Source organism: Polyodon spathula, chromosome 24 (assembly GCF_017654505.1).
Source record: "Polyodon spathula isolate WHYD16114869_AA chromosome 24, ASM1765450v1, whole genome shotgun sequence".
NCBI lineage: Eukaryota > Metazoa > Chordata > Actinopteri > Acipenseriformes > Polyodontidae > Polyodon > Polyodon spathula.
The window spans coordinates 5,951,417-5,978,310 of record NC_054557.1 but is presented as its reverse complement, the minus strand read 5'-3'; the positions used below and the strand labels follow the sequence as shown (position 1 = coordinate 5,978,310).

The following is a 26,894-nucleotide window of genomic DNA, read 5'->3' as shown; positions in this document are numbered from 1 at the left end:
TTACCTTTATCTCTTTATTATCCAGTTTCACATCCGCATAGATCAGCTATTTTACAGCAACCTTATGTCAGCAGTCCTTTAGCAAACAGTTCATTCACCTTCATAGAACACTAGTATTTAAACACCAAGCCAAAAACAAAATTGGATACATAACATACAATTGCACTTATGAACTACAACCAGGATAGATAGAATCAGCATCTTTTCAAAAAATGTATAATCAACTAAAAACTAGACAAACTTACAGATTACTTATTTAATTGCACAAAAATGATGCATAAATATTCATTACTATTATACAATCAAGTACAAAAATACTTGTACTCATTTTTGTTCAAATAGTTTCTGAACAGATAGTTGATATTTTGGCAAGACTGGTTCAGACAAGGATTTATGTAGCTCTGTAGAAGCTGGGTCTTTGAAAGGAAAATAGCCTACATCCTGAGCAGAATTACTCAGTCAAGATCATAAAACCCAGTGAATAAAGTTGTCCATTTTGAGAAGAAACTCCAATAACCAGAATTTGGTCTATCTTGAAAGTAACATTCATTGCAAGCATCAAGCCAAAAATCTTCAGAAGCAAGAGACAGATACAGTAAACAAAGAATCAATTGACCAGGCAGGCACCTGTTGCTATGACAACACAAGCACTATAAAACAAGCATACACAAAACTTAGCATTCTAATTCATGCCAGAAATTTTAACATGCACATTGATTGTCTTGAGGTTTTTTTCTCCAAAAGAGCAGCTCTCATTTACATTTAAATTAACACAGGTCCATTTCTGTAATTGATTTTTGGCCTTGCAGAGTTTTGAAGTGTCGCGCTTGTACCATGAACTCTCCAAATAGGCCTTGGCTTCAAACTTGTAGTTCACAATGGTTCTCAGGTTTAAAGTCCTATAGATTCAAAAAGGAAAAAAAGTTGGAAAAATGGGGGAGTTGTCTATAATGCACATTTGTCCATTAAATAAACCTGATTAAATAGAGCTCTGTACAACTTGTCATCACTCCACAGAAATGGGAGAACACAAAATATTCAGATCCTGAATGGTATCTGAAATAAAGGAGAAAGGGTAACAGGTTAATGGATTATACAACTTCAAATGGAACTATCCTTTAAGAACACGTTAATTAAAAAGGTCTTATCAAATGCAAAACATGACTGTAAAAGGAATACATTTGCCATCCAGGCTACTTTGAGTCCCACCAGAACTGGTGGTGACCCAATAAAAACTATTCCCGAGCCCACAGTCTTGTAATAATGGAAGTTATACTTACTAAATACTTAACAAAACTGACGAGATTTCCATCCTTGCTGGCTAGTGTCAGATGGAGAAGGATACCAGCGCATCTGAAACAATATTTGACAAGTAGATAAGCACATGTGCACCCCTGGCCCAAACCTTGAGAAATCAAATCCAAAAGACTACATTCAAAATGTACCAGCCATAATATCAATCACTGGTCCCCCTTTTCTGTTAAATCTTGTAATGCATAGATAAAATTGGTCAACAGCAAATGAGAGGAGCTAGAGCAAAACTAAGATGCAGCAGTTTTGCTAGTATATTTGAAATGTACAGTTATTCACACCCATTGCAGGGAAGAACCAAGAAGACAGCCTGCACTGAATGCTACAATGCAGAGTAGGCTTTACACAAGGTATTTTGGATCTAAAAGACTGCACTTCAGGTTCACCACTGCACACTTACAGCTAATCGCATCCCTATTCTAGCTTCCAGTAGACAGTCATTTCAGGATTAACCAATGTAATAAATCTTAAAAGCCAGACTCACTTCTGATAGGTAGGATAGTGCTGGCAGTAAAAAGAAACTACAGTACGGCCAAAAACATAAGCTTTGCAAAAATAAATTCAGCAGAGTGAGTTTACAAGTATGGAACATCTAATCCTAGTCATCTCAGAGTCAGAGGAGTGCCAGAGCTAGTGTGTGAATATCATTTTTAAAGTCAGGCATAACATTGTACTCTCAACTTCAGGGAGCTTCAAACAATGGAATATTCCTGCATATGCAAGTAACCTGCCAGGATTCTAACCCTGAGCATTCTGTGGATATTACACAGAAGGCTTCCTCCTTCAATGAAAACTGCTTGTTTGAGGTGTAACGATACAAGCCTATGAAATGCAACCCGATATGCATCGCTGTTCATGGGCCACTTGTAAACATTAACAGACAGATCTGGTGATCATGTATTCCAAGCAAATACAAAATCATCCAAAAGGCTAAGGAGTAGCTTTGTAGTGCTTTTGGCCTTGTATCGCAATACAATGTATTACTGTATGTAAAACAGCACACAAATGAATAGTTACACCCCTGGAGTGCAACACTGAGAATTCAATGAAAACATGCTTCTTTGGTGCTAGTAGCTTTGATTCTGATATGCATCATTAGTCTTTAAAAATGTACGATTTCGTGCAATCTGGCCGCCTTAAATCATGCAACATTTTACAGGCTGTGCAAACAGGTGAAGATTTGTCATTGGTAAAAACTACATTCAGAACGCACAAGGTTAAGAATTACTGCATTGTGATAAATGACACTTTACAACATGCCAGCTAGTTGCCAAGCTGGATTACTACTGGAAAGATCTTGTATTTAAGTATTGAATAGGATTGGAAGATTACATACAGGCCAAAGAAAAAAAAAAAACACACATCTTGGTTAAATGTCACTTCTGGTAAATTGATAGACAAGATCCCTGCCTGGGATTAACAGTGGCAACGCAACCTGGAAAAGCCCCCCCCCCCATGAGGATAAGTGGAAACAGGGAGGGCTGTGTCAACTAACCCAATTAAAAGAAATTACACTATCCAAGAAACATTTTCCAGGAAAAAGCTGGACATTTATATTAGTCAAACCTGCTTAAATGCACTTCTGTTAGTGATAACAGATCTGTTCGTGCCCTGGCCAGAATAAGTGGGAAATCAGTAGTGACTCTGAAGATTCTGGTTACTGAATATTTTAACTAGAACTCAATTTAGAGTTCCACAGCAAAACATTTCTTGCATCAATGCAGTTTCATTTACATTTTGCCAGGTTAATAAAAAGTCAACTCTGGTTATCATATGCGCAGTTCCTTTGAAGCAATACCAAAATAGGTTTGCAATTCCAGCACAAAGGGTTTAGTTAGGCCTGCTACAAAAACAAAAAGGACAATATCCTTAAGTTTTTCTTGCCCTCTCCATCTTTACACATCTGTTAATCTACCCCCCCCCCCATGCTAGTCCTCCAGCCAGAGGAAACTTCATATCAGCTTTGTTCACATGAGACCCTCAAATTGACACTGGAGAGAAGCAGAGCCCTTAGATTCAAAACTGCAGTGCCCACTCCTTGGAGTGCCAGTCTCGCAGAAACTATCCCCAGTGTGGGAATTAACTGTTCCTAAACAAAACTCAAATGTGATCTGCCTTCAAGGGGCCAATTTCAAAGACTTCTACTGCATCAGTTTAGAAAAACTGAAATACAAAATTCAGTATTATAAAAAAAAAAAAAATTAAACAATTTAAAGAGGCAAGAGGATCCTTTCATGTAAAACAGATCCAATGACTTGAGCACTGCTTTGCAATCTATCTGCAGAGTTAGAGTTTACAATGAAGAAAAAAAAAAAGTTACTTGGGCTTAATTCCCCCCCCCCGTGCATGGGTTGTCCCCAACTTAACATTACTACAATCAGAAGTGATTTAGGAACACACAGCAGGTGCATTACAATGTAATAGGTCATGCAACTACCCTGTATTTCAGCAAAATCCATTTGCATTTGAGAAGAGTCCAATACCAGTGTTCAGCCAGCTTCCTTAATGAAAGGAAAAATTGAAGATTTAGGTCAAGTTTAACCAAATGCAACAGTTTCACACCCAGAACAAGTCTGATCTCTACCAGTGAACCACTTCAGCTTGCAAGTCTAGCAATTTGGCACTTCCATTACATTTAAGAGCCAAAGTTAATTTCTAAGCATGCATCCTTTTCATGGGTTGCAGGTAAATTACCATCTGGAAACACTTGTTTCAAATTAAAAAAAAAAAAAAAAAGGGGAGGACACAGGGTTAATTTAACTTTCCTTTAATGGGTACTAGCAATCTCTAGGCCTTTGTAGAATGTAAAAACATTGCCTCCCATTAATTTGACACAAGCACTTCAAAAAAAAAGCCAAGGAATGACATGCGCCTTTGCATGTCATCACCACCCACCCTTGCTTAATTTCATTCTTCTGTGCAAAGATTAGAATCTCAAAATGCCAATGTACAGACCAACAAAAGGAACAAGCTGTTTAAAAAAATCTTAATGTAGTCTGCCACAATAAATCTACATGAATACCCCAGGTCATGCCAACTGCAGAATGAGACATGAATGAGAGCTCAATCCCTCTGAAAGTTAATGGATACAGGAATAGTTATCACAATCTGACAAGTTATTTTTTTTTATATAAATAAGCAGCAAAACGCCACTACATCGGTCACCAGGGATATCCCTCTGGTACAATTGAAGCCTCATGTGAAACCCTTCACTGAAAGCCAAAATGGTTTTCTTCAGTGTCTGAAACATGTACTGATGCCATCTATTCCCCAGCAACTGTTGGCACTCATGCAGACACAGGAGCTTGCCTCTCCACCCAGACAGCCTTCAGTGCCTCAACAGGCCTATGCAGTACATTCAAAACAGCAATGCTAGACAATTTTTTCCTGGTCAAAGATGCAACTGTTCTTTGAAACTGGTAAAATTTCCAAGCAGTGTCCAGAGCACCTGCTTGGAGAACATGCCCTGCTACAATTGGAAGGTGAACAGAGAGGCACCACTTTGTGTGTAGATTGACAAGTAAATACACTTGCCAAAACTGGCTGCTGACCAATCCTATGGGTTAATGAAAGCAGTACTGCATGCCAGTTGCCTAGTTAAAGGCAATGCAGTTAAAACCAGCTTCCCACATTTGGTCAGCTGGGGTCAAACCAGGAGCTCATGGCTTTGAATTTCAACTGTCTATAACCTTGGGCAAAAGGAGTTTCCTTCATTGCAGGACCAAGTTGGAAATAAGACACATCAGAAGTGGACCAACTAGCTCATAACCCTTACCAGTCCATTTATTCAGTGCTTGTCAGGTCCAGCTTATTTACACGCACCGTTTAATTTCAGAGTAACAGGTTTAAAAAAAAAAAGGCACCAATTGCAAAAGGACATGCAGTACTTATCTACGGCCAAGCACCGCCCCTTGTTTCCTGTTTTTCACACACTTTAGACATGCATACTGATAAATCCTCTCCTGATCACTCATTTTATATTACCAAACTCCTCAATGCAATCCAACTATTACTGTAACATTAAAAGCTCTGCAAAATTTCAGCGATATCCTTGGCACACTGGATGCAGAAGCAGCCATCTCTTGTTATTTGTTATTGTTATTTCTGTGCTGCATGGGCTATCAGATACACTTTGGCTCCCATCGGTCGCACTCTGCCATCGAAAGGTTTTCTTGGCTGGCTCACCCCCCCCCCAGAAATTGATTAGAGACCTGTGCTTGACGTTTAAATGTTGGACAGGGTCCGACATCGGACTGGAAAATTGTAATGTCAGACCTGGTCCGACATGACTGCAAAGGGTTAATACCACAGCTAGGAAAGTTGGGCCTCAATGGGAAAGCCAAACCTGACAAAGCAATTACAATTGCCTTGCATAGTCTTAGCGCTAAACTTCACCATTAACATCCATCAACTTTCAATTTGAAAGTCTCAATTCGGACCAGTTTACCCTTTGGTGGGTACAAGAGCAAATTGTACATTTCTGGAAAGTGTTTGGTCATATAATACTCACGACAGTCAGAACTCCCTAGACATGTAACAATATTGAGAAAAGCAGCTAGAATCCATACTCTGGAGACAGATGACCTTAAGGAGAGAGTGACCCTTTGAGAATTGCACCTTTTCATCTAAAAAAAAATCTTTGGCAGGCAAAGATTCAGCCTCCTTGCCCACAGGGATTCAAATGAAGGTACAGCCCATTCTCCTTCCCCACCACCTTTAAAGCGAGTGCCATTTTGTGTTTAATTACCAATGTGTACATGCATCAAGAATGATCAAATTTACAATGTCAGATTAAGTCATGTTGACCTGTTTCAGTTTAAAAATTCATGGCCGTCTGCCTTGGCTGAGACAACCCACCCCAACCTTCCAGTCCTTAGAGAGCCAATCTACAGGCCTCAGATTAACTGACTGCTCATGCAAAATGAGGAGCACGCAATCTTAATTGCCTTTCATCCCATTGCCAAAATGGATAAAACAGGGCAGTACATCTGCAGAGCTTCAACAAGTTAAAGAAATGTGTTTGCACAATTGCGCTGGTCATTTGGGACTTACCAGCATTTAAGGAATCTTCTAGTTGGTAACCAAGCGCTTTTCAGTTCAATTTACAGCTGCTTCCTCCAATGAGATTAAATCCTCATGGCTTCGATTACATGGGTAACTAGATTTACTCAAATCGTAAACTGTTTATTAAGAGAAGTCTCGGGTCAAGCAAATTATTTTAATTTTACATATATAAAATGGTCAGGCCAAAAAGGGCTAGATCTTGAATGCAACTTTATTTTATTACAGAATAGGCCAAGTTACTCTATAGTTCAAAAGGCACACCACATGCTACATTGACCAAAAGGTATTGGCGATCATATATTCCAACAGTGGTGAAAGTAATTTTTCAAACCTGCCCCTGCACGTCTACGACTATTGAACTGCATTAGATAAAATCCCTGAAAGCCGTCAGGTGGAAAATCCCTCACACTCCAAGAAGTTTCTGCTAAGCCAATGCTTGGTCAACCCTTTTCATCTTTGACCTTATGCTTTTAATAGGTTGTTTCCAGGGCAACAATTTCAAACTGGTTTGTGATTAATCCATGAGGTCACAGGCCTACTCTCACTTAGCCAGTCACCTTTGATTAGCTCTTTAAAAGTGAACCTCATTAAAAATGAATACTGCAGCAAGTGAGAAAAGGCTGTTTTGAGCAGTAAAACTACAGGATGTCTACAAGCTACAATGTCCCTCAAGTGTTACATTTTACACCAAAATATGGTTTCTAGGTTAATGTTTTACTAAGGTCTCCTAAAGATTAACCTCCTGTGCCTCATCACAAACCGGGAATGGTTAGCTCAAGAGTGTTTACATTATCCAAAGGTAGTTTCAACAGGCACAGCGCCTTGAATCTTTGAACACTCACTGAACTAAAAAGCCATCCTCAGCAGGGGGGTATGCATGTCATACAAGCTCAGTTTTAGATCAGAAGGAAAATAATGGAACAGTGCACCTTTAAAAGCCTCACTGCACAGTTAACAGGTATTTGGAAAAAGCCTAAACTGATGTAAAGGTTTGCCAACACATCATAAACCCCCCAAGCTCCAGTATAAGCTAGTGTAATATTTACCCTCCTATATAAACAGTCAACACCACCTGTAAGTGCATAACCCAAATGTAGTGGCAAGACATTTGCTTCCATGATTTTAAAAAACACGGTTTCTTAGCAAAGTTGTTCCATCAAGCACAGCTGGATTTATAAGAGGCAATACAAATAAAAATAAATTTGCAGCCACAACAGGGAAGCAGACTGTCAAACTAAAGCATGTTTCAACTGAATGTATACTCTTATAATGCCACCCAGGCTTGAATTTGGACCAATTGCTGGTCTGCAAGATAAGAAAAAAGCCAACAGCTTTGTGGAAAGAGCCAAATATTCACCAACTACTAAGTCAACTGGGGAGGCTCATGTGCACCCTGCAAGGGGGGGGGGGGGGAGAAAGAACAAATCTCATTAGAAAACTAGTACAAGTATCCAATATATACTGAACAAAATAAAAATGCAACATGTTGGTCCCATGTTTCATACGCTAAAAGATCCCAGAAATTTTCCACACAAAAAGCTTGTTGTGCCATTCATCATCCAGCATCACCTATTGTTTCAGCATGATCATGCACGGCCCCATGTCAAGGGATCTGTACACAATTCCTAGAAGCTGAAAATGTCCCAGTTCTTCCATGGCCTGCATACTCAGACATGTCGCCCACTGAGCATGTTTGGGATGCTCTGGATCGACGTGTACGGCAGCGTGTCCCAGTTCCCGCCAATATCCAGCAACTTTGCACAGCCATTAAAGAGTGGGACAACATTCCACAAGCCACAATCAACAGCCTGATCAACTCCATGCGAAGACGTGTCGCGCTGCATGAGGCAAATTGTGGTCAGACTGGTTTTCTGATCCACATCCCTACCTTTAAGGTATCTAACCAGATGCACATCTGCATTTCCAGCTACATAAAATCCATAGATTAGGGCCTAATGAATTTCTCAATTGAAATATGTCCTTATAGGAACTAACACTGTAAAATCTTTGAAATTGTTGCATTTATATTTCAGTATATAATGTATAAGTAATCAAGAGTTCTGAATACCTAAAGGCTGCTCTTCCAGTCCACATTGGCTGGGCAGGACCCTTACCTGGGCATGAAGTGCAGCAGCTGCTGCAGCCGCTGCTGGGTAAGTGAAGGCAGCATGGGGTATACCAGGGGCCAGCTCAGTGGTGTACAGTGGGTAGGGAGCCCAGGCCTCCGGAGATGCAGGGATCAGTGCTGCTCCAGTCAGGTCGTCTGAAAGACATGCGTTAAATCAGTGTTTTGGATACATTTACAATCCTTATTCAGACTGGAAGGAGGATGCAATTAATGTCAGTAATATGGAGGGCACTAATCTATACCACCACAACATGTAAAGTGTCCAAGCAGAGTTCCTAAAACTTGCGAATCCAGAAACAACCACATTTTTGGGCAAGTGATAGTCTTGAATAGCTTCGTGCCTTGCAATAAAGTAACAAACAGAACTGCATGTGGTGGGTCAACTACCATAATTACTCTCCCCCCACAAAACAGGGACAATTTATTAACACCAAGCTGGATTATGTAAAAATGCAGTGTATTTGGCATTTGATAGTTCATTATTTTTGCAGACCCTTCAGAACATTTTGTAGGTTGCAGGGGGTTCATTGGATCTGCAGATGTATTAATATACCTAGATCCTGATAATCAAGAACTTCCAACCATTAAACTGAACCAATTAAAAATACCCTAACAAGTTAAAAACCTGAAGTAGACCTATTAAAACCAGGAGTTGCCTACCACTGGGCTAAGGAATACTCCCAACACTGCAACAATTGGAACAGTCATGGACTCTATCCATTCCACAGTAGGACCTTGTTCCAACTAGATTAATTACTTGAAGCCATAGCTTCAATTAAAATCAGGGTTTGTTTGAAGAAAATCTGCATGGTTGCAGGATCCTGGACTAAGAGTGAAAGAGCAACACACATTAGGACAACTATGGACTGTCAGCCCAGTTAGTGAGGAATCGATACAGGTTTCATCTTGCATAGCCACTCCCCCCACAATGTGATGCAACCGTCTGGGAAATTAGATATGAATTAAAACTTACCAATTAGTGTTTAACAGTTGTGCCAGACATTAACAAAAACAAGCTTGTTAAATACTTGGACATGAAATAAATGCCTTGTCCACTTTAAACTTACTGGGAAGCACGCTGCAAAGCAGCAGTGAAGATAAGGAAACAGGATTGTCATACTTTGTTTGCACCTTACAGTACCCCCGGGGTACTTAATTGCATTTACAATTTAAAAATAATCCAGGAAATTGGTTGTTTGGCCAATCCTCCCTCCTCCATCTCAAAGATTACATCTGCTGATAAGATGGAGTTCATTCCTGGTTTACAGCAACAAAGTCAGTCACCAAGGCCTCAGACCTCTCACCATTACTGTTGATAATGGAGATGTCTGACCAGCAAGTTGGGATAAGAGCCTCAGGTACTATACCTGATCTATGTAAGTTTAGTGAAAGTTAACACCAAAACACCAATTCCACTGCAGTTTACCAGCCAGTAAACTGCACCTGCAACACTGTACTGAAGGAGTCTTGTAAAGATGGGGTGTGGCTGGTTTTCCACATGTAGGGATCAAAGTGAGTTTATTCTTCCAAAATTTGACCGTCTCAGGAGGAGATAACCTGGTTACGCAATATCAATGCATTACCTTTTAATTTACAATAAAATGTTTCCATTGCACAATATCTTAATGCACCAAAGTTACTGCCTTGCCAAAAGCAGCAGGCATAAAGTACATACATGGGTTCATTTGGATGTGGTAAGCTAATGGGATTGCTGCAGTGTAAAATGGCAGGTGGATTAGGCAAAAGCTGTATACTTACATGGGTCCCGTGCAATGAAGTGTGCTCCCAAAGCAGGGTGCATATTACTGGGGTTTGGTGTTCCCATCAGCTTACTCTTTGCCATCTTTGTGTTGGCTTTTGCAAACTCTAATCGCAGTGTCTGTGGGCTCTCTGGGTCGAAGCGAATTCCCTAGGGGAGAAACACATGGGGAAAGGTTGAAGCAGATGGGGGGTGGCGTGTGGCGATGGTGGAGCAGTGCTGGCAATGCCCTGTTTCAATTGCGCCCTGGGGTGCAGCCTACCCTACAAGTGCACGTTCCTGGAGATCTACTTTGCAGTACACAAGCTTCTTTTCATACCTCTAAAAATAATTTCAAAGGTTTAGACTAAAATGACAAGTGCATCTTTCACTTTATTATTCACTTCTGGCTTGAGGGAAGGACCGTAGTACTTAATGTACAGTTCAGAAAAAATAGTCAGGTGTCCCATCTGGTTTTACCAGGCCAAAACCAACATGAATTGTGCAATATTTCTGACCATGTTATTTTACATGTTTAAGCATACCAAAAAAATAACACCCAAAAGATGTCAACTGTTGAAATACAGCTACACACACAGCATCTGTAGTCAGGTCCAGCAGCAGAAATATTGGATCCACTTAATCTATTGGGAGGTGGAAGTTAATCAAGACAAAAAAAAGTTTCAGGAGGTACTTTTCACATCGCTGCTTACTTACGTTCAATGCATTTTTTGCTGCTTCGGCACCAGTCCGATTGTCAAAGGTAACAAACCCAACAGGCTGGAAAAGAGAACAAGAAAAAAGTTAGAGTACTAGCTTTTCTGAAACAGCCACCTCCACTAAAGGCCAGCAGATAGCAATACACATGAAATTGCGACTAGTTGCAAGATTGCAACTTAACTACCTTTGAAACTTGACAATTTTCAAACCAAGAAAAGTAACACTGATTAAGGGGGAATACACAGGGTATGTCTGACATGGTTATAAAAGGCTTGAGGAAACTTGAATGTTCAGTTCTATGGACTTCCTATACAAATCATCCCAATATCATACAGTGCTGCCTCTTTACAAGTTGCTCCTACCACAAAACAGGCTCCAATACTGCATGGCCACGTCACCCATAATTCCATTCCACAAGCACCGAAGATGGAACACAAACAGCACATTCAACTATGACTCCGGAATACAGATAAGGAGTACAGCAGGTTCAAATGGTTATCTACAGTCTCAGTATAAAAGTAGCTTAAATCTATGAGCAAGGTTAATTTAGGTAGGTGGTTCTGTAAATCCATCCTCTGTTAGGCAAGGCACAGGGCTGACAGGCATTTCAGCTTGTGAATTAAGAGCTTATGAACAGGATAATGGCACCAAGCGACAACCAGGTGAACAAGACAAGAGTTTGGACCTCATCGCCGCAAGATCCAACCAGCCATTGTTTTTTTGGCCTCAAGCAGAGTTGTGGGGAGCTTTTGTAACATGACTAATGCATGCTGGGGCGCTAGGCCAAGATCTCCCACTTAAACTGGATTAGCTAATTAAATATTTGTTAAGTTTTATGAGGAAAACTCAGTGTTATCCTAAAATGAAGTTGGCTGCAATACACTAAATACAAAATGGGGGGGGGGGGGGGGGGGGGGGGGGGGGGCAGGGGGGGGGGCAGGGTCAGTCACAGGTGAGTTATTACACCGGTTCAGTGATCATGAGCAGAGCCATTAAATGGGACAGCTTGCATCAGTAGTCAAGGTGGGGAGGTCTGGAAGTTCTCGGGAGCAAGACCTGAGCAGTTGTGGGGAGAGTTACAGCCATCTGTTTTACTAAACAAATCCACAGGAGATAAGAGCAGAAGCACTGAACATTATGGTTCTGATGGCTTGCAGAGTGATGACCCCTGATGGGACTACTGGAGCATTTAGAGACAATTTAACCCCCCCCCCCCCCCCCCCCCCGTTGTAATTAAAACTGGGGGTACTCCCAGACTAGGAATTTAACAGCCACTGATTTAAGCTTCCACCCAACTACTCCTGTACACACTGCATTACCATAAACTAGTTTAAACACATTCATTTGATTAGCAGACCATGCAGCTAACAGGGTTAACCACAGTGTTGCAGACCCTACTGTTGGAAACTGCTACATTAGTAATGATTGTGTACCTTGAGCTTAAGCGGGCATTGTACAGTGAAGCCAAATGGACAAGCTAAAATGCACAGTACTCATGGTTTAGGCAATGCACTTGTGCCAGAGCTTTCACTTGGAACAAAAAGGACACAACCTACCTGCTTTGATGTCAACTTAATCAGCGAACCTTCGTAACCCTGTGAAAACAAAGTCAATCCAATTAACAGCCATGCAGTAGTCTCACACATGAAGTGAGCATAGAATGCAGTTTGAGGGGCTAGGTTTACTATTCTTAGAACATCAGCTCAGGTCAACAGCATTTCATACCAGTCCAGCCACTGCCAAGAAGGTTGGTTTTACACTATGGGTTCGTTTGAGTACTCTAAACAAGCAGTGCCTGGCATTAGATTAGGGAACATGCAACATTAAACTTGAGGGAAAAAAAAAACACCACACTTCAGGGTAACATTTTGGAGCAGGGATTCTTCCTTGATACATCAAAATGCTAGCCCCCAACTTCAGTATTACAAAACACACATTGAATTGATTTTAAACCCGACCAAAAAAAAAAAAAAAAAAAAAAAAAAGCTCCAGATAGGACCTAGGGGGCTGCCTCCATGGTCGGGGAAAAATAGTCTGGTTCACTAACCAAGTCAATCAAGGAAGTGTTGGATACAACAGATCCAGCTTCCTCTGGATCAACGAGACCCAGGTTGGCTGAATAAGTCTGTTGCATTTCCTGCACTAAAGAAAAGGGGACACTACCTATCCTTCCATCTATCAGTGCTTCTGGCATCTAAATCTTAATGTTTAGACAGTGGGTTTTCACGCTAAAATCAAGCCATTACAAATTTGGTGTACACTATTGCTTAAATTTTGAATGTTACTAGTTGTAAATTTACCCTTCGCAAGTAACAGGAAATTGCTTAATTTGTCCAAAAATAAGCTTGCAATAACATTAGATCAGTCATGAAAACTAGCATTTGTCCACGGTATGCTTTAGGAAAAAAAAGCACTGTCAGTTGGAAGTGCTTTCCAAGTGGAACTTGCAAAATGGATAACCATTCAGGCTACGATATGGATTAATGAGTGCTTCGACATTCAAGAATACAAGAGACAGGTGGTCAAGGGTTCATGGAGATTGTATAGTACAAGGGAGTTGTTGCCTCACACGAGCAGAGGACTAGTATCCGAGTAGCCATAAAATGACATGGCCTAGATCAATGCAGCCATTGACTGAATTGTTTGACAGGCAGTATCAGAGTGCAGTACAGAGGTGAAACCTACTGTAGAGTTTATCAGATTTCCCAAGTAAACTAGCTTAGACTACACTTCAGAGCTCCAAATGTATTAGCTTTAATTAAAATGCCATTTGAAACCAAATATGCTTTTAGCTGGAACAGTAATTCACTAAACATGTAATATTCTTTTGCCAGGAAATAAGTTATTCATTTTTTGTACAATCAAAACATAAGTTAGTGGGGTTTTTTTGGGGATGTCCTTTTCACACCTGTGATTTTGGTTATTTATTCAAGCTCTACATGTGTCACTTGATGCAACATCCATTATCCCCAAGCACACTAATATGTGCAACACTCTGCATCTACACGGTTGAGTGGTACTGCTAAGCATTGATGGAAATCCGGGTTTAATGCTTCTCCAGAACTGCAAACTTGTTTGTTCCTTAGCTGCTTTACAGTAAGCCTGATCTTGTTCTGGAATGTAGTCTTCAAAACAGAGGGATTTGAACACCATGATCTCAAATGCCAAGATGTTATGCTTGAATTGGCTCATACACCACAACCATTGAGCAGCACGGCAAGTCACAATAACTTCCTGTGCCATTTGTTTGGCAGGGAGCACAACACTGGTCACGCGATAGTGGTGATCACCACAACAACCGTATCCATTCAGATCAAAACGTCGATTAGAGTATAACAAGTTTAGACATTTGATAAGTGCCTTCATTAGCAGAAACAGTTCAACCTACACTTTGGATTGATCAAAATATTATATGTACAGTAGAACCTCTCATGGGTCAATCTTGCAAGATACAACACCCTCCATTAACCAATGGGCCTCCGGAACATGTCATTTACACTAGCTGCTACCAACTGTGGTACAGATTGAAACTGATCAGTACACATTTTATTATGGGATTAAAAACAGCAAATTCAGGTTTTCAACGTTTAGCGATCAAAGCCAAAATAGTGGACACAAATTTATATTATACCTATACACAATTATGCTTTGAGAATGCTCCAATTGGTTGTTAAGCAGGTTACGAGTCATTAGACTGCACTTGCATTTTGACTCCAAGCAGCCAAGGCTTACCTTGAATGGTCTAAAAAGCAGGTAGAGTTCCCGGGGTTTGATATCAACTGGTAGGCCGCTGACAAAAAGAGTTCGTACCTAGAAGAGAATAGAATATTTAAGCTTGTACCCAAAAAAAGATCATGTATATTGCAGTTAGGTAAATGGACACAGGCCAACCAAAGACCTTGTAATTAAATGTACCCATTAGTTTATATTGTTTCGTACAAGGCTGATTGAAATAAACTGGAGGTTCCTGGTAATAAACCATTGATGCCCATTTACACAGGAGCACATTGTCCCCCAGAATAGCTTAGCCAATTGGACATCAACTGCAAAAAACCAACTCAAAAGTACAATTGTTCTAAAAACATTCCCATATCAAATTAGAGCATCAATACCCGACATTGCAGTCTGAAATACACTGCATAGACAAAATACCTGTCTTACGATATGCTTGTAAACTGGAGTTGGGTCAACAATCGTTTCTCAGGACTAACCACAGTCAGCTGAGAATTTGCATTCAGTGAACATGTGGGCCTTTCTTCAATAGCTTCCCTTAAACTTTCAATGGTAAAGCAGGCAGCTTCAGATAGTTCTGGAATTAACCAATCTTCTCTAAAAGATACTGCTTTGCCAAAAAAAAAAAAAAAAAACCTCAAATGCCCACTTGTAACAGTACATATTAGAAGGATGACTGACCATTACACATTCAAGTAGTAATAAGGCTTGCTGAAGCAGAACAGTTTAAAGCTTTAGGAAACTACTGAAAAAATACAAATTCAGCAGGGAGTGGATTTAGTAGAATACAAAAAAGGTAAACATTTCCTTATGGTGAAAAGGAAAATGGACAGTGCCCAAGATGGATAACCAGCTGTTTACTACTAAACACCTATTCAAACCATTTACAATTGCATAATGGATTTATGCAAACAAAAAAACTTATATAAAAAGAACTTTACCAAAAAAACTTTCCAAACAGGCCTTTATGGTGTGTAGAGTAAATGTTATTTTAAAAACTAGTGCTTTGCCAGAGAGGCTGTAGAAAAGGTTTTGGCAATTTGAAAGACAGACTGAATAGTTATTTGCAGCTTGTTTGACAGCCAAGGACCAAAAAGATTGGTAGGCCAGGTATGATGCTGCCATCCAGCAAGGAAAACACTTAATGACAAGTATACACAGACATCTAGAAGGTCTGTAAACAGCCATTTACAAGCAAGGAACAAAAACTTGGCAACAAATGAATGCGGTACTGAATCAGTTTAAATTTCATAAAGATGGCCAACGAGTAGGTCAAACTAAACCAAAGCATGTACATGTGTGAACTTAACCATTGCAAACAGTTTGCATTTGTTCTTAAGCAGAGAAAAAGCTGGCAAGTCCAGTAAAAGGTAGTTAAACTGGTAGTCAGACAATGGCATGGTCTGGAAGGTTGTGTAGAAAAGTTTACCTGTAATGCCCAAGTAAATTGAACAAATTTACAAAAAGCATTCAAGTACCAGCTAGCTTTTTATTTGAGATATTTAAATACACAGGACCATATTCATAATGTGTTTCTCTTGTGTAACTAGTGTAGTTGCATGTTAATCTCTGAACATTTGTATGGTGTTCTACATTTTTAGATGCAGCTAAAATCAAAACAGTAACATTTTATAACAAGGGAAAGGCTCTTTTTAAACCTCAGTCTATACAGGAGCTAAAATAAAACACTACCCATCCACAACTTGACAGGTGCTTAAAACCATAAATGAACACTGGTTAAAGGTTCATTGAAAGCCTTTCCACCCAGGATGTGCTGAACTCTTATTTGCACATGTGTAACTCTTAGCCATGTCCAAAAGTCCAACACCCTTGCAATTGCAAACTAAAAGCAGCACACTAACTGGAGATTATCCTGCAGTTAGTACAACTGACACTACTAAATGATTGACTGCAAAATCTAGCGCTTCCAGATGCCAGAAGGTCAAGATGTTCAGTTGCAACAACTTATCCATTGTCTGCCCACCCCTCCCAGATTGTAAAACAGTGGATTAAGTTAGTCCAGTAAAAGACCAAAAGCTGTACTAACTTGCCAGTCAAACTGGAGCCCATTGATGTATAACAGACTTAAATGATTAAAGTTACTAGTCAAAGTGTGTAGCAAAAAAGCCTGCGCTGGATTTCAACTTTACATAATGGTTTAAATTAGGACCATATTCTAACTTATTTTCAAGTTCAGGTACAGTTAGAGCTTAAAAAAAAAAAGTACAAGAATGTGGCAACTTTGTTCCCTGCGTTTCACTACAATTGATACCAAGATAGTTCAGGACTAGAAATAATCTGCAGATAGTCCTATACCCTCCAGTCCTCTTTAGTACAGAATGAAATGCTCAAGTTTGCTGGATTTGTACATTTGAGTACAGCCCATACTCTAATCTCTTCTCACACCACAATTGTTATACTGTAAAAACAGCCAGGCTGATTCTACTCAAACTTCAGACTAGGATTTACTCCAGGGCCTAAGAGGGACTGCTCATCCATCTTCCCTCAAATGCCATGGCAGAAGACAGTTATGCATCATCTCAAACTTGACAAATGTTTCTGAAATGTGGCCACCAGCAAGATCAAGCTGCCACAGCAAGGATTAACATGAAGAGGATGAACAAAGTGCCAAATCTGAAGTGACAAAGTCAGAATCATGGGAATAAAGGCACTCTGATGCTTTGCTTTCTAAACACTGGCCCAACTTGCAAGACAAAGGTTATGTAGAGATCAATGTTATGAGGCGTGTAACAGTTCTTTGCCTCAGTAATGCCATTTATGAAAATGGGTCTCTTGCCGTTTATTGCAAAACAAGTCAATTTCCGCCTGAAACACACAAGTTTGACACTTTCAGCCAATTCAGTGGGGTAGAGTAAATTCTTCACAACATGCTAGAATTAGTTTTACTTAACATTAAGACAGCATTGCAAATAGCTTTGTTAGATTTAGCTAAGAATTTTGCAGCATGCGATTGGAATAGGAAAGTAGTTTTTGTATTTAACTTCAATATATTAGTAACACTTTAGCTTGGGTATTTCGCTAAATTTATAGGATTACCCTATTAAGTTTGACCCGTTTAATATTGGTGGCTACAGAGGCCACCAAAAAATGTTTGGGTATCACTGTTCTGGACTATGCTCTGACTATTTCACAGATCGCTCAGTGTAAACTAATTGCAGAAAAAGCCTCAAACTAAAAGAACTTATCCTGTGAAGCAATGGTTTATTCAAGCAAAGACATTAAGGCAAGTATAAAAATCACTTGAGGGGGACTTGCCAAATGTGAAGGTAGTCATGCCGAGCTTTCCAATAAAAACTGGATGGGAAGGTCCACATTTAAAACAGAGCATATGGGATTAAGGGGAAACAGTCACTATTTATACAGTAGTAAGTTGGACAAAGATTAATCCTGTGAGGCATAGGTTAATGGAATTTTGAAAGCATAAGTTTGCTGGCTTTAATTTAACCTGGAAACTAAGCCACCAACAGCAGCATCTGAAGCACAGGACAATAGGCAGTTGGAACCATTAAATCTGCCAGGCTACAGACTGCAAGATCAAGCACTACTGGTCAAGACAAGAGGTGGGCACAGACTGTTGGAAATCAGATTATAAACGTTATTAAAATAAATTTGTTATTGCAGCACATTCACAAATTGCAACAAAACGAACCCTGCTGACGTCCCTGGCTTCTATATGCTCCGACACTTGCATCAGAAGTAATCAACTGGACCCATGCTAGCAAGCTGGAAGATATGCATTTAAAAAGGCAGCAAGTCATAGCATTTGTTGGCAACTTAATCTACCCCTTACTGCTTTTATAACCTAGAAAACAGATTTGTTACAATGGCAAAGTGCTTATGCCATCAGTCAGGTTATAGAACAAAATATGATTTTTAAAATGACCCATTCACCAAGGAAATAAAATTAAAATGACCACAAAAGCAGTGCCAGGCCAGAAACCAGGCTATTAGTGGCCCCTATCAGTCAGCTTGTCCTGCTCAGGTTAGAACATTCTGGGAACAGGCTCATGCATGAGGCCAGAATTAACAGTAAAGCATCACCTACAGGACTGACCAATATACTAGAAGAGGGTTGAATCAAGGTATTGCTTTAGTGTGCCAAAGATATTTAGCCCTTACAAATCGCATCCAAACTAAAACTAACAGAACAACCCTGCCAGTGTGAAGATACTAAAAGTGAAATGGTACTGCCTTCCAAAAGCACCAAACCATTACAAGAGTGGGTGGTACACTAATTTGCAAAGCCAATTATCCCACCCCAAAAAAATGCAGAGATTCATCTGGAGACCAAGGGGCGGGCTGCTCCTATAGGAGATCCCACTTGCATTAAATACCTTTGTTCCAGAAATGAATGCAATTAGTTATTGCTGCTGGGAACAGCACGGTTTACTATTTATGGACTGTGTTCTGCATGGCCGAGCATCAGTGATGACACGTGGCTCAACACCCGACTTCACAAACTGGAGACCTGAAGCAGTGTTGGTTTGGGTGCCATGAAAGCTTTCAAAAACCACGGATTTCAGAATTAACAAAAGTCACAAGTGTGATGACAAATGATTTATGAATGCATGTACTCTATCCTGAGGGTCTGAGAAGATAACGCAAAAAGTAAATGCACCCCTGTGACAGGGCTGAAGCCCTGCACATTGGGTAATTATGTATATTTGAGATTATTGTACATATGGATTTGTGCAAGTAGATTAATTGTATTATGATAACGCTCCGTTTGGGGACGCTACATGTCCGTAAAAAAGGGAAAATAATCCAATTCCCAAAGAGTGGGGCACTGGTTATCTGTCCACCCCTATGGGGATTTGGCATTCGCTGCTTAGAACCACACCGTTCCAGAACGCAAACCTGCGTCAGCCAGCGGAGGAGATTTTGCAATATTGATTGGTTGATTGTGCCGTTACTGCTGGTTGTCCGCATGCAGAAAATCAGTCTGTCATTGATATGGTGAACAGAGTTTTATTTGAGCATGGATGTAGTTTGTGACTAACCCATTTGATATAATGTAAATCACTGTATCCTTGGTCAGGCCCCACTTGTAAAACTACAGAAAAAGGGAGAGATACATATGGCAGAGATGTTTAGCTTTGGGATAGTCATGCTGTGGTTCATCTTGCAGAGGAGCATTTTGCTACCAATGCAGAACAAGCCAAGGGGCCTCAATCAGCATCATGCTTATTCACGATGCATTTCCACAGTGTATCCAGGTTAAGTACATTTGACACGAAAGTACAAGCAGGCACCTCCATATATTCCCACTCTGCTCCTTCCAGCCAAGGTTTATCACAATCAAATCAGTTTCTCCAGATAGTGAGTGAACATAACTACACCATGTGGAAAATTACATTATCATGGACTTTATACAAATTACTGCACTGTAATTACATCAGGGTTAACCAGGTCAAAACACTCAAAAGCATAAATACAATTTAGACTTGCTGCATATTCAGCACAAAAATAGGATGACTAGGGAAGAAATATTTCCCCCTTCAATTGTACAAGTAAAACTAGTGCATGTAGAGAAGTGGGTGTGCATTTCCCCAATGTTCCTAAAAAGTCCTACCATTTAAAACTCAAATACATAGAATCGTATGATCTGTAATACACGTTTAACAAAACACCTTGTGAGCATCTTTGTTTCTTCTAGAACATAAGCCTATTTGCAAATTTGCGTTTTTCCCCTGAAGCTCACAAGCCAAAAGCTTGGGAAAGAAGTCTTTATATACTTGGACGTTGTTTGGTGTCAAAGTGCATTTAATTGAGGTTTTGCAGGAGATGTCCAAAAAGGCAGTGAAGCAGAACAAACAATCCAAGAAAAAAACCTCAAAGAAATTGTAGTGTCTAGTTGTGTAAAGTTTATTTAAAATACAACTTAAATCAATGTGCCTATACTATATTAAAACCAGTTCTACAATTTGAAAGTTACCCTGCATAGACTAAACCACCAAGGATGGTGCCTCAGCATTATTATGTAGTCACCATGTTCAACAAAATTAACCAACTTTGTACAATCAGATAATGATGTAATATGGCAGCTTATTCCACCATAGAACTAAATCTGTTGCCATTACTACCCACAAAAATCACTTTCAGCCCATTTATAAAACAGATGTTCAATATTGAATGCCATATAGCACAAAGCTCAGCTGGTGTAAATGGAGTCGGACACAAACTTAAACTAGTGGTTAAAAAAGGCAGCACATGGGGACTGTCATTTATTATGACAATTAAATCTGGCAGATAGAGGTTGCAGACTTCACTTGCAAAAGGACAACAGTCACTCAGCAATGGCTAAATGTTTAGCCATTGCCAGATAGGCATGTAAATGATCAGCTGTAGGGTTTATACAGTAGGTTGTATACATTGCAAGGTAAACTTTTCAAAGTACTGAATGCACAAATGTTGTACACATGTAGTCTCATCCATAAAGTTGTATATCCAGTTATTCAATTTAAGAGGATGCCAACCGTATTTGGCACTTATGGAGGTATAATTTGTAGAACATGATCCACATCCCTGAAGGAATCCAGGACAGTCATCTCTGAACCATGGCCAACCTTGGCAAGTCTTCATTTTACAATATGTCCTCTACCCAATACTCACAACTAAACCCCCTGTCATGACAACTACATGAAATACTCCTCTGCAGAACACAATGTTCACAGCAGTCAAACCATGCAACCCTCCTACCTTCCTCTGAAAAGGAAGGCGGAACTCACTTGCTGTCAATTCAAAGTAATACGACCAGTTTAGCAGATCACGTGGGACAGCTTCATATTTAAATAACTATTGCTTGGGATGTATTGGAAGGCAAACAACCACATTAGGCAAAGAACACATGCTCCAGAGTTCCTCTAATTATAAACTAGGGCTTCATTGTACAACAAGCTAGATTCTAAAATTTATGGCAAGAGTAGAAGTCTGGTTAGTGTTCTAAATACCAGCATATCAAGGTACAAATTTAAGCTTGCACTTGGGTACAGCCAAAATCATGTAGTATTTCAGCAATCCTGTTGATCAGACCAAAAGTGTTTTTTAGGCATAGTTTAAGCACTGAACTCCTGCACATGCTACACAGTAATCTCCACGTATAGGACCTCCTCCTCCCCCACCCCACGTAATGCTCAGTCTAAAAAGGAACAGGACGTTTTTGGCACCGCTAGATATTCATTCACAACTGATACAGTACTATTTTGTAACCTGATAACAAGCTTAATTCAAATGGCTTATTCAATCTTTTCAAAATCCAACTTCAGGCACACAGTTTAAATCTTTCTAGAATTGGAATCACTACCTTATTTTGTATTCCGATTTCCACAAGTGCACCTCTGCTACAAAACAGCATATAAATTAACGCGAAAAAACGCATTTCGCTTGTTACAATCAACCTTTAACACGTTCGAGACTTTGAAAAACTTGCCTGTCAAGTGGTTCACCAACCGCAAAGTCAACAGTGGTAAGACACATTTCTGTTAAATAACTTTGCAAGTCTTGAATATTGCTCCTGTACATGTCCATATCTATTAGATCTCGACAACGTAAATTTATTTGACAAACTTTTATAACTGTCAATGAAAATATCAAATGATGAACGGATAACGAAATGAGAATGTACATATCCAACAACAAGTACAGTGTTGTGTATTGTACTAACATAATCACTCCTCCAGTTGAGTCACTTTTTTTGCTGAAACACGAAGGACTTCCTGGACAAGAATCGACCTCTGGTAACTCAATGTCAAAGGGATGCAGCATCAGTGACAATATTCAGGTTTATAAAACTGTTTGACGGTGCCTCATGTGAGTAACACCTCAACTCGGACCCAACTTTATATAAAAAAAAAAAAAAAAAAAAAATCACCCCACTTCAGGTTTGCAATATTATAACATTGAAATGAGAAAGTTGGGAATGCTTAAAAGGATAATGGCAAACTCCTGGGAGAACTGTTACAATTTCCAAGAAATCTCATGTCTGGCCACTGAGAATAAACAAATAAAAGCTCTGAACTTTACAAGTGTCCATGTGCTACATCTTTCTCACCCTACCAAAATAAACATACAAATGACAAATGGTTATTCAATTACAGCCTGGTCAAAAAATGTGCCGGTATAGTGATCCAGCTTAATTAGATTTTTTTTTTTTTTTTTTTGGAAAAAAAGTCAAATCCCCAATCCTGTCTTAAGCAATACCACATAGCAATTGAATTGGGGCTACCCCCACAGTAGCCAGTCATGCTCAGTACTCCCTGAAAAGATCATTCTGTGTGTTAAGACAGAAAACAAGTAGTCTCTTGTCCTGACCTGTCTGGCATAAAACAAGATTCAAATCGGATCAAAATCAAACTGGAGTTGTGTTCTGTGTCAATGGGACATCATCCAATTCCTGCACAGAAACAGATATTCTGGATGCGCTAAAACAGCGAAAGGGAAGACCAGAGGAATGGATGCAAGGATTGAAAATTTGTAGAACAAATGTAATTGTACTCAATTTGGGTTCAGACGTACGCTTCCTTAACCCAGTCAAACTAATGCAAGAAACCAAAGTCAAAATCGGCTGCAATAGAATAGCAGGCACAATAAGACTGGTTCTCGTGAGCGAGAACACTGTGCATGGATTCCTGTGCAATAGCAAAACGGCATGAGTAGTCATTTTTGCAAACAGGGATGGCATCAAGTAGTCAAACATACAATTAAACAGATATGTATTGCACTTCACATCCTCAAAGCCACCTAGAATACAGTTCAAATACTAAAAACACCTCTGTGGCACTGCCCTTTATCTCCTTCAGTACTCAGCTGGAGTCAAAGCGCCTGTTGCTATTTGGAGTTCAGATACTACATACAGGACTTGCAGAAAGGCTAGCATTTAATACACAGACCTCAATCTTGCAGTGTAGTTTTAGGACTTTGTTCCTACATACATGCCTGCCAAGTAAGAACAGTGATTGAGGACACAATGAGACAGCCCTTGCCAAAATAGGAATACTGACCCAACCCGTATAACAAATGAAGTAGTCGTTTGAAGTAAAGCTCATACCCTTATTTGGAGTTTGTTGTGCAAAACATTGACAGTTGCTGCTGTTCAGTGAAAAACAAGCAGCCAAACTACAGATTTTGGTGACATTTTCTTAATGTTTTACATGACAGGTTTGGATGTCTTGTACAAAAAATAAATAACACAGAAGCTGGTGTAAGTGTTACATTGTTTTATATCACAAAGTTTAAATGTAACCAGATACGGTAACCTAACCCACAAGCAAGTTCTGCTCCATTTGAATTTAACTTCTACACAAAATTGTGCAGAGGTAGAAGCTACTTAGAGTGATACACATTAAAGAGGGCATAAACAAAACTGACAAAGCAAATTTATATTTAAATTTTTAATTTAGTAAATCGTTAATTGATTTTACCCAGTTTCTCCCAATTTTATAGGTACAATTTTACTTTCAGGTTCAGCTCACCGCGAAACACCCCAATGCTGACTTGGGTGCTGCGAAGACAGATATAATTTAGGCCTTGTCCACACTACGTCTTTAACCGTACAGTTGCCTTTAAACCGGTTAATGTCCACACCAAGGTAATCTCGAGTCTAGTTCCGATTAGATCGCATCCGAACTGCGGACTCTAATACCGCACTACAGATGTGTATCCTCCAATATCCCCAAACGCTTTGTGGTGTTTTTGGCGAAATACCGATGCCTGAAGGACTTGCTATCAGTTAACACTGTCCAGTGGGTTTTCATTTATGCTCTAAAATAAAACAAGGTCAGAACTCTTGAAACTACAATGTGTATAATTTGCTCAGTTTGAAATAAAATTGAGGACCAGAATCCGCAGGCAAGAAATAACGGTAAACAAACATTTTTGTAATTAACGCTTCGAGTTAATTATGAAAACAGCATCGGCTCAATCTAGGGATGTCACCAGATTAAATATAAAAGCACTTAAAACGCCAAGCCCTACGTGTGTTCGCATTTACTGCGCTTCCCCCCTTCCCCCCCCAAAAAAAACATGGATCTATATCTATAAACACTTGGTATGAAGCCTAGCATTTTTTTAAATAAGAGCACGGTGGGACACTATCGTATTATTTCCATTGTGCTGTTAATTGTAAAAAAAAAAAAAAAAAAGTGTACACATGCATGACCAAACACGAAACGGTTGGATTAAGGATTTCGAGATCGGTTATGTAGTGTGGACATGGAGTGGACAACTGGTCACCTTATTCCCATCTAATTTCCGTCACCTTCGCGAAGATTTAAAACTTTTCCATTTGGACACTTGGGCCCATTCATTTGGATAGTTCCTAAACGTTGCATAGTATATTAAGTTAAGAAATATCATTTGAGGCGCTAGCAGAGGACATAACCCGTTTTCCCCCCTAACTGCATGCTTCTTGCCAAACCATCTTTCACTTCCTGAAATTACAACTAGATGAAGTTTAAACAAAGGAATGCTTGCTGCCCCACTTGGCAAAGCATTCCTTTCGCATTAGAGAATTATGGTGCTTTTCTACTCTCCTTATTGCGTGGTGAAAGAGGTCAGAACAAATTCTTAGTTTCTTGTTCAATATGTTCATGATAATGTAAACTGATTTTACTTCAAGCATCACGCAGTTAAGAGTTTTAAATGTAGCAACAAAGGAGTCCAATTTACAACAATCCATTAATCTATGGTCGCACACGTATGATTTTGTCAATACCCATTATGAAATACATCCGTTTACAACTATAGTAGGGTTATAGTTTGTAAACTATTGGTTGCTATCTCACTCGTATCTGTTTGAATGTTGCACCGCTTACTGAAGTTCAGTTTCGCTTCTGTTAAATAAATAAAAGCGCTTCATGTTTTGCTCTTAATTGTTCTACTCCGCTGCATAAGAGTCACTGGTTTGCCATCATTAGCTGTGTCCAGTTTTGTCTGCAGTTTCATGAAACTTAGTAGAGCTTTAGTTAAAAAAAAAAAAACAAAAAAAAAAACACACTTCAGGCCTGATAGTATTAATTAGATCGACTGGCAGTCCTTCAACAGTAGTGCTTCCTTCTAAATAACCAAAACTTATACAATTACAATAGAAAATGCATTACCTTTGACCTCTAAATATCATTGTTTACCATATTACACAACTCTGTAGAAACAGATACATTACTAATGTATCTATAAACTTTAAAACCGGAGTACCCAATCTCACCCTGCAACAATAATTACACCCCACACACGAAATTGACGCTACACTTTAGGATGTCCGCAAACCTTGAACTCAAACTAACACACACACTTGACATAATTTCTTATTGTATGAAAGTAAACAGCAGTTTATTCTTACCTCCTCTTCAATGTTGTTATTGTTAGGCTCGCTGTCAGATTTTAGGTTACTCATTGCGGAACTTTTAAGCTTCTTGATCCAAGAAAAAAAAAAAAGAGAAAAGAAAGTTTTCACCTTGAAGTGCTTTAGTTTGTGTCGCTTCGTGAAAGACTTCAAAAAAGGGGGGTGCCCAAGTGAAGCAGTGCTTCAGCCAAAATATCCAAGGAGGTACCAAAAAAAAAAAAGAAATTAAAAATAAAGGTGATCTAGGTGGAGAGGTGCTCTGTGAAGGTGAGAGAAGGGAAAAAGTCTTTTTTTATCCCCCTTAGCTCTTCACATGAAGCTTGTTTGCGCTAAATTTCAATTAAGAAAGAAAAAAGACAACCAGCTGGAATTTAAAGGGGGTTTGCGCCGTGGTCTCGCTCCTTCTGCTTTTCAATTTGGTGATCAATTAATTAAAAGCCAAAGAAAATCTATGGCACTCATGTTGAGATGGGTCTCAGCTGGGACCAAGTCCAGCCCCCTACTCGACCGCATCACCGTCTCTATGGGAAACCTTCAAGCCAATCACAATTCACTCTCAAAACTTGTGGCTTTGATCATTCTAGCTAAACTGTTAATAACACACCTCCGAAGTTGCATAATCTTTTTATTTATTTATTTATTTTTACTGTAAGTTTTTATTTTACCTAATGTTTGAATATTTAAAAAATCAATGTTTAAAACTGAACCCTTGTAGTAATTCTGTATTGTGTACCGATATATCCTAACATAACAAATAAACAAATAAATAAATAAACATACATTTTATCTATTTTTTTTTGTAAACAAACTCCAAATAACAGATGTATATGTTTATATTATGT

At 39.4% G+C, this 26,894-nt stretch overlaps 1 protein-coding gene across 1 annotated transcript; it reads right to left on the bottom strand.

The window, feature by feature from the left end:
* Positions 1-26,527, bottom strand: LOC121299081 (RNA-binding protein, mRNA-processing factor 2a). The gene is made up of 8 exons (XM_041226597.1): positions 26,050-26,527; positions 14,694-14,771; positions 12,518-12,556; positions 10,959-11,021; positions 10,262-10,412; positions 8,490-8,638; positions 1,281-1,353; positions 1-1,056 (listed from the first exon to the last, which is right to left on the bottom strand). Exons 1-7 carry the CDS (start codon positions 26,101-26,103, stop codon positions 1,288-1,290), a joined length of 600 nt encoding a protein of 199 aa, XP_041082531.1. The 5' UTR covers positions 26,104-26,527; the 3' UTR covers positions 1-1,056; positions 1,281-1,287.
* Positions 26,528-26,894: the final 367 nt, after the last annotated feature.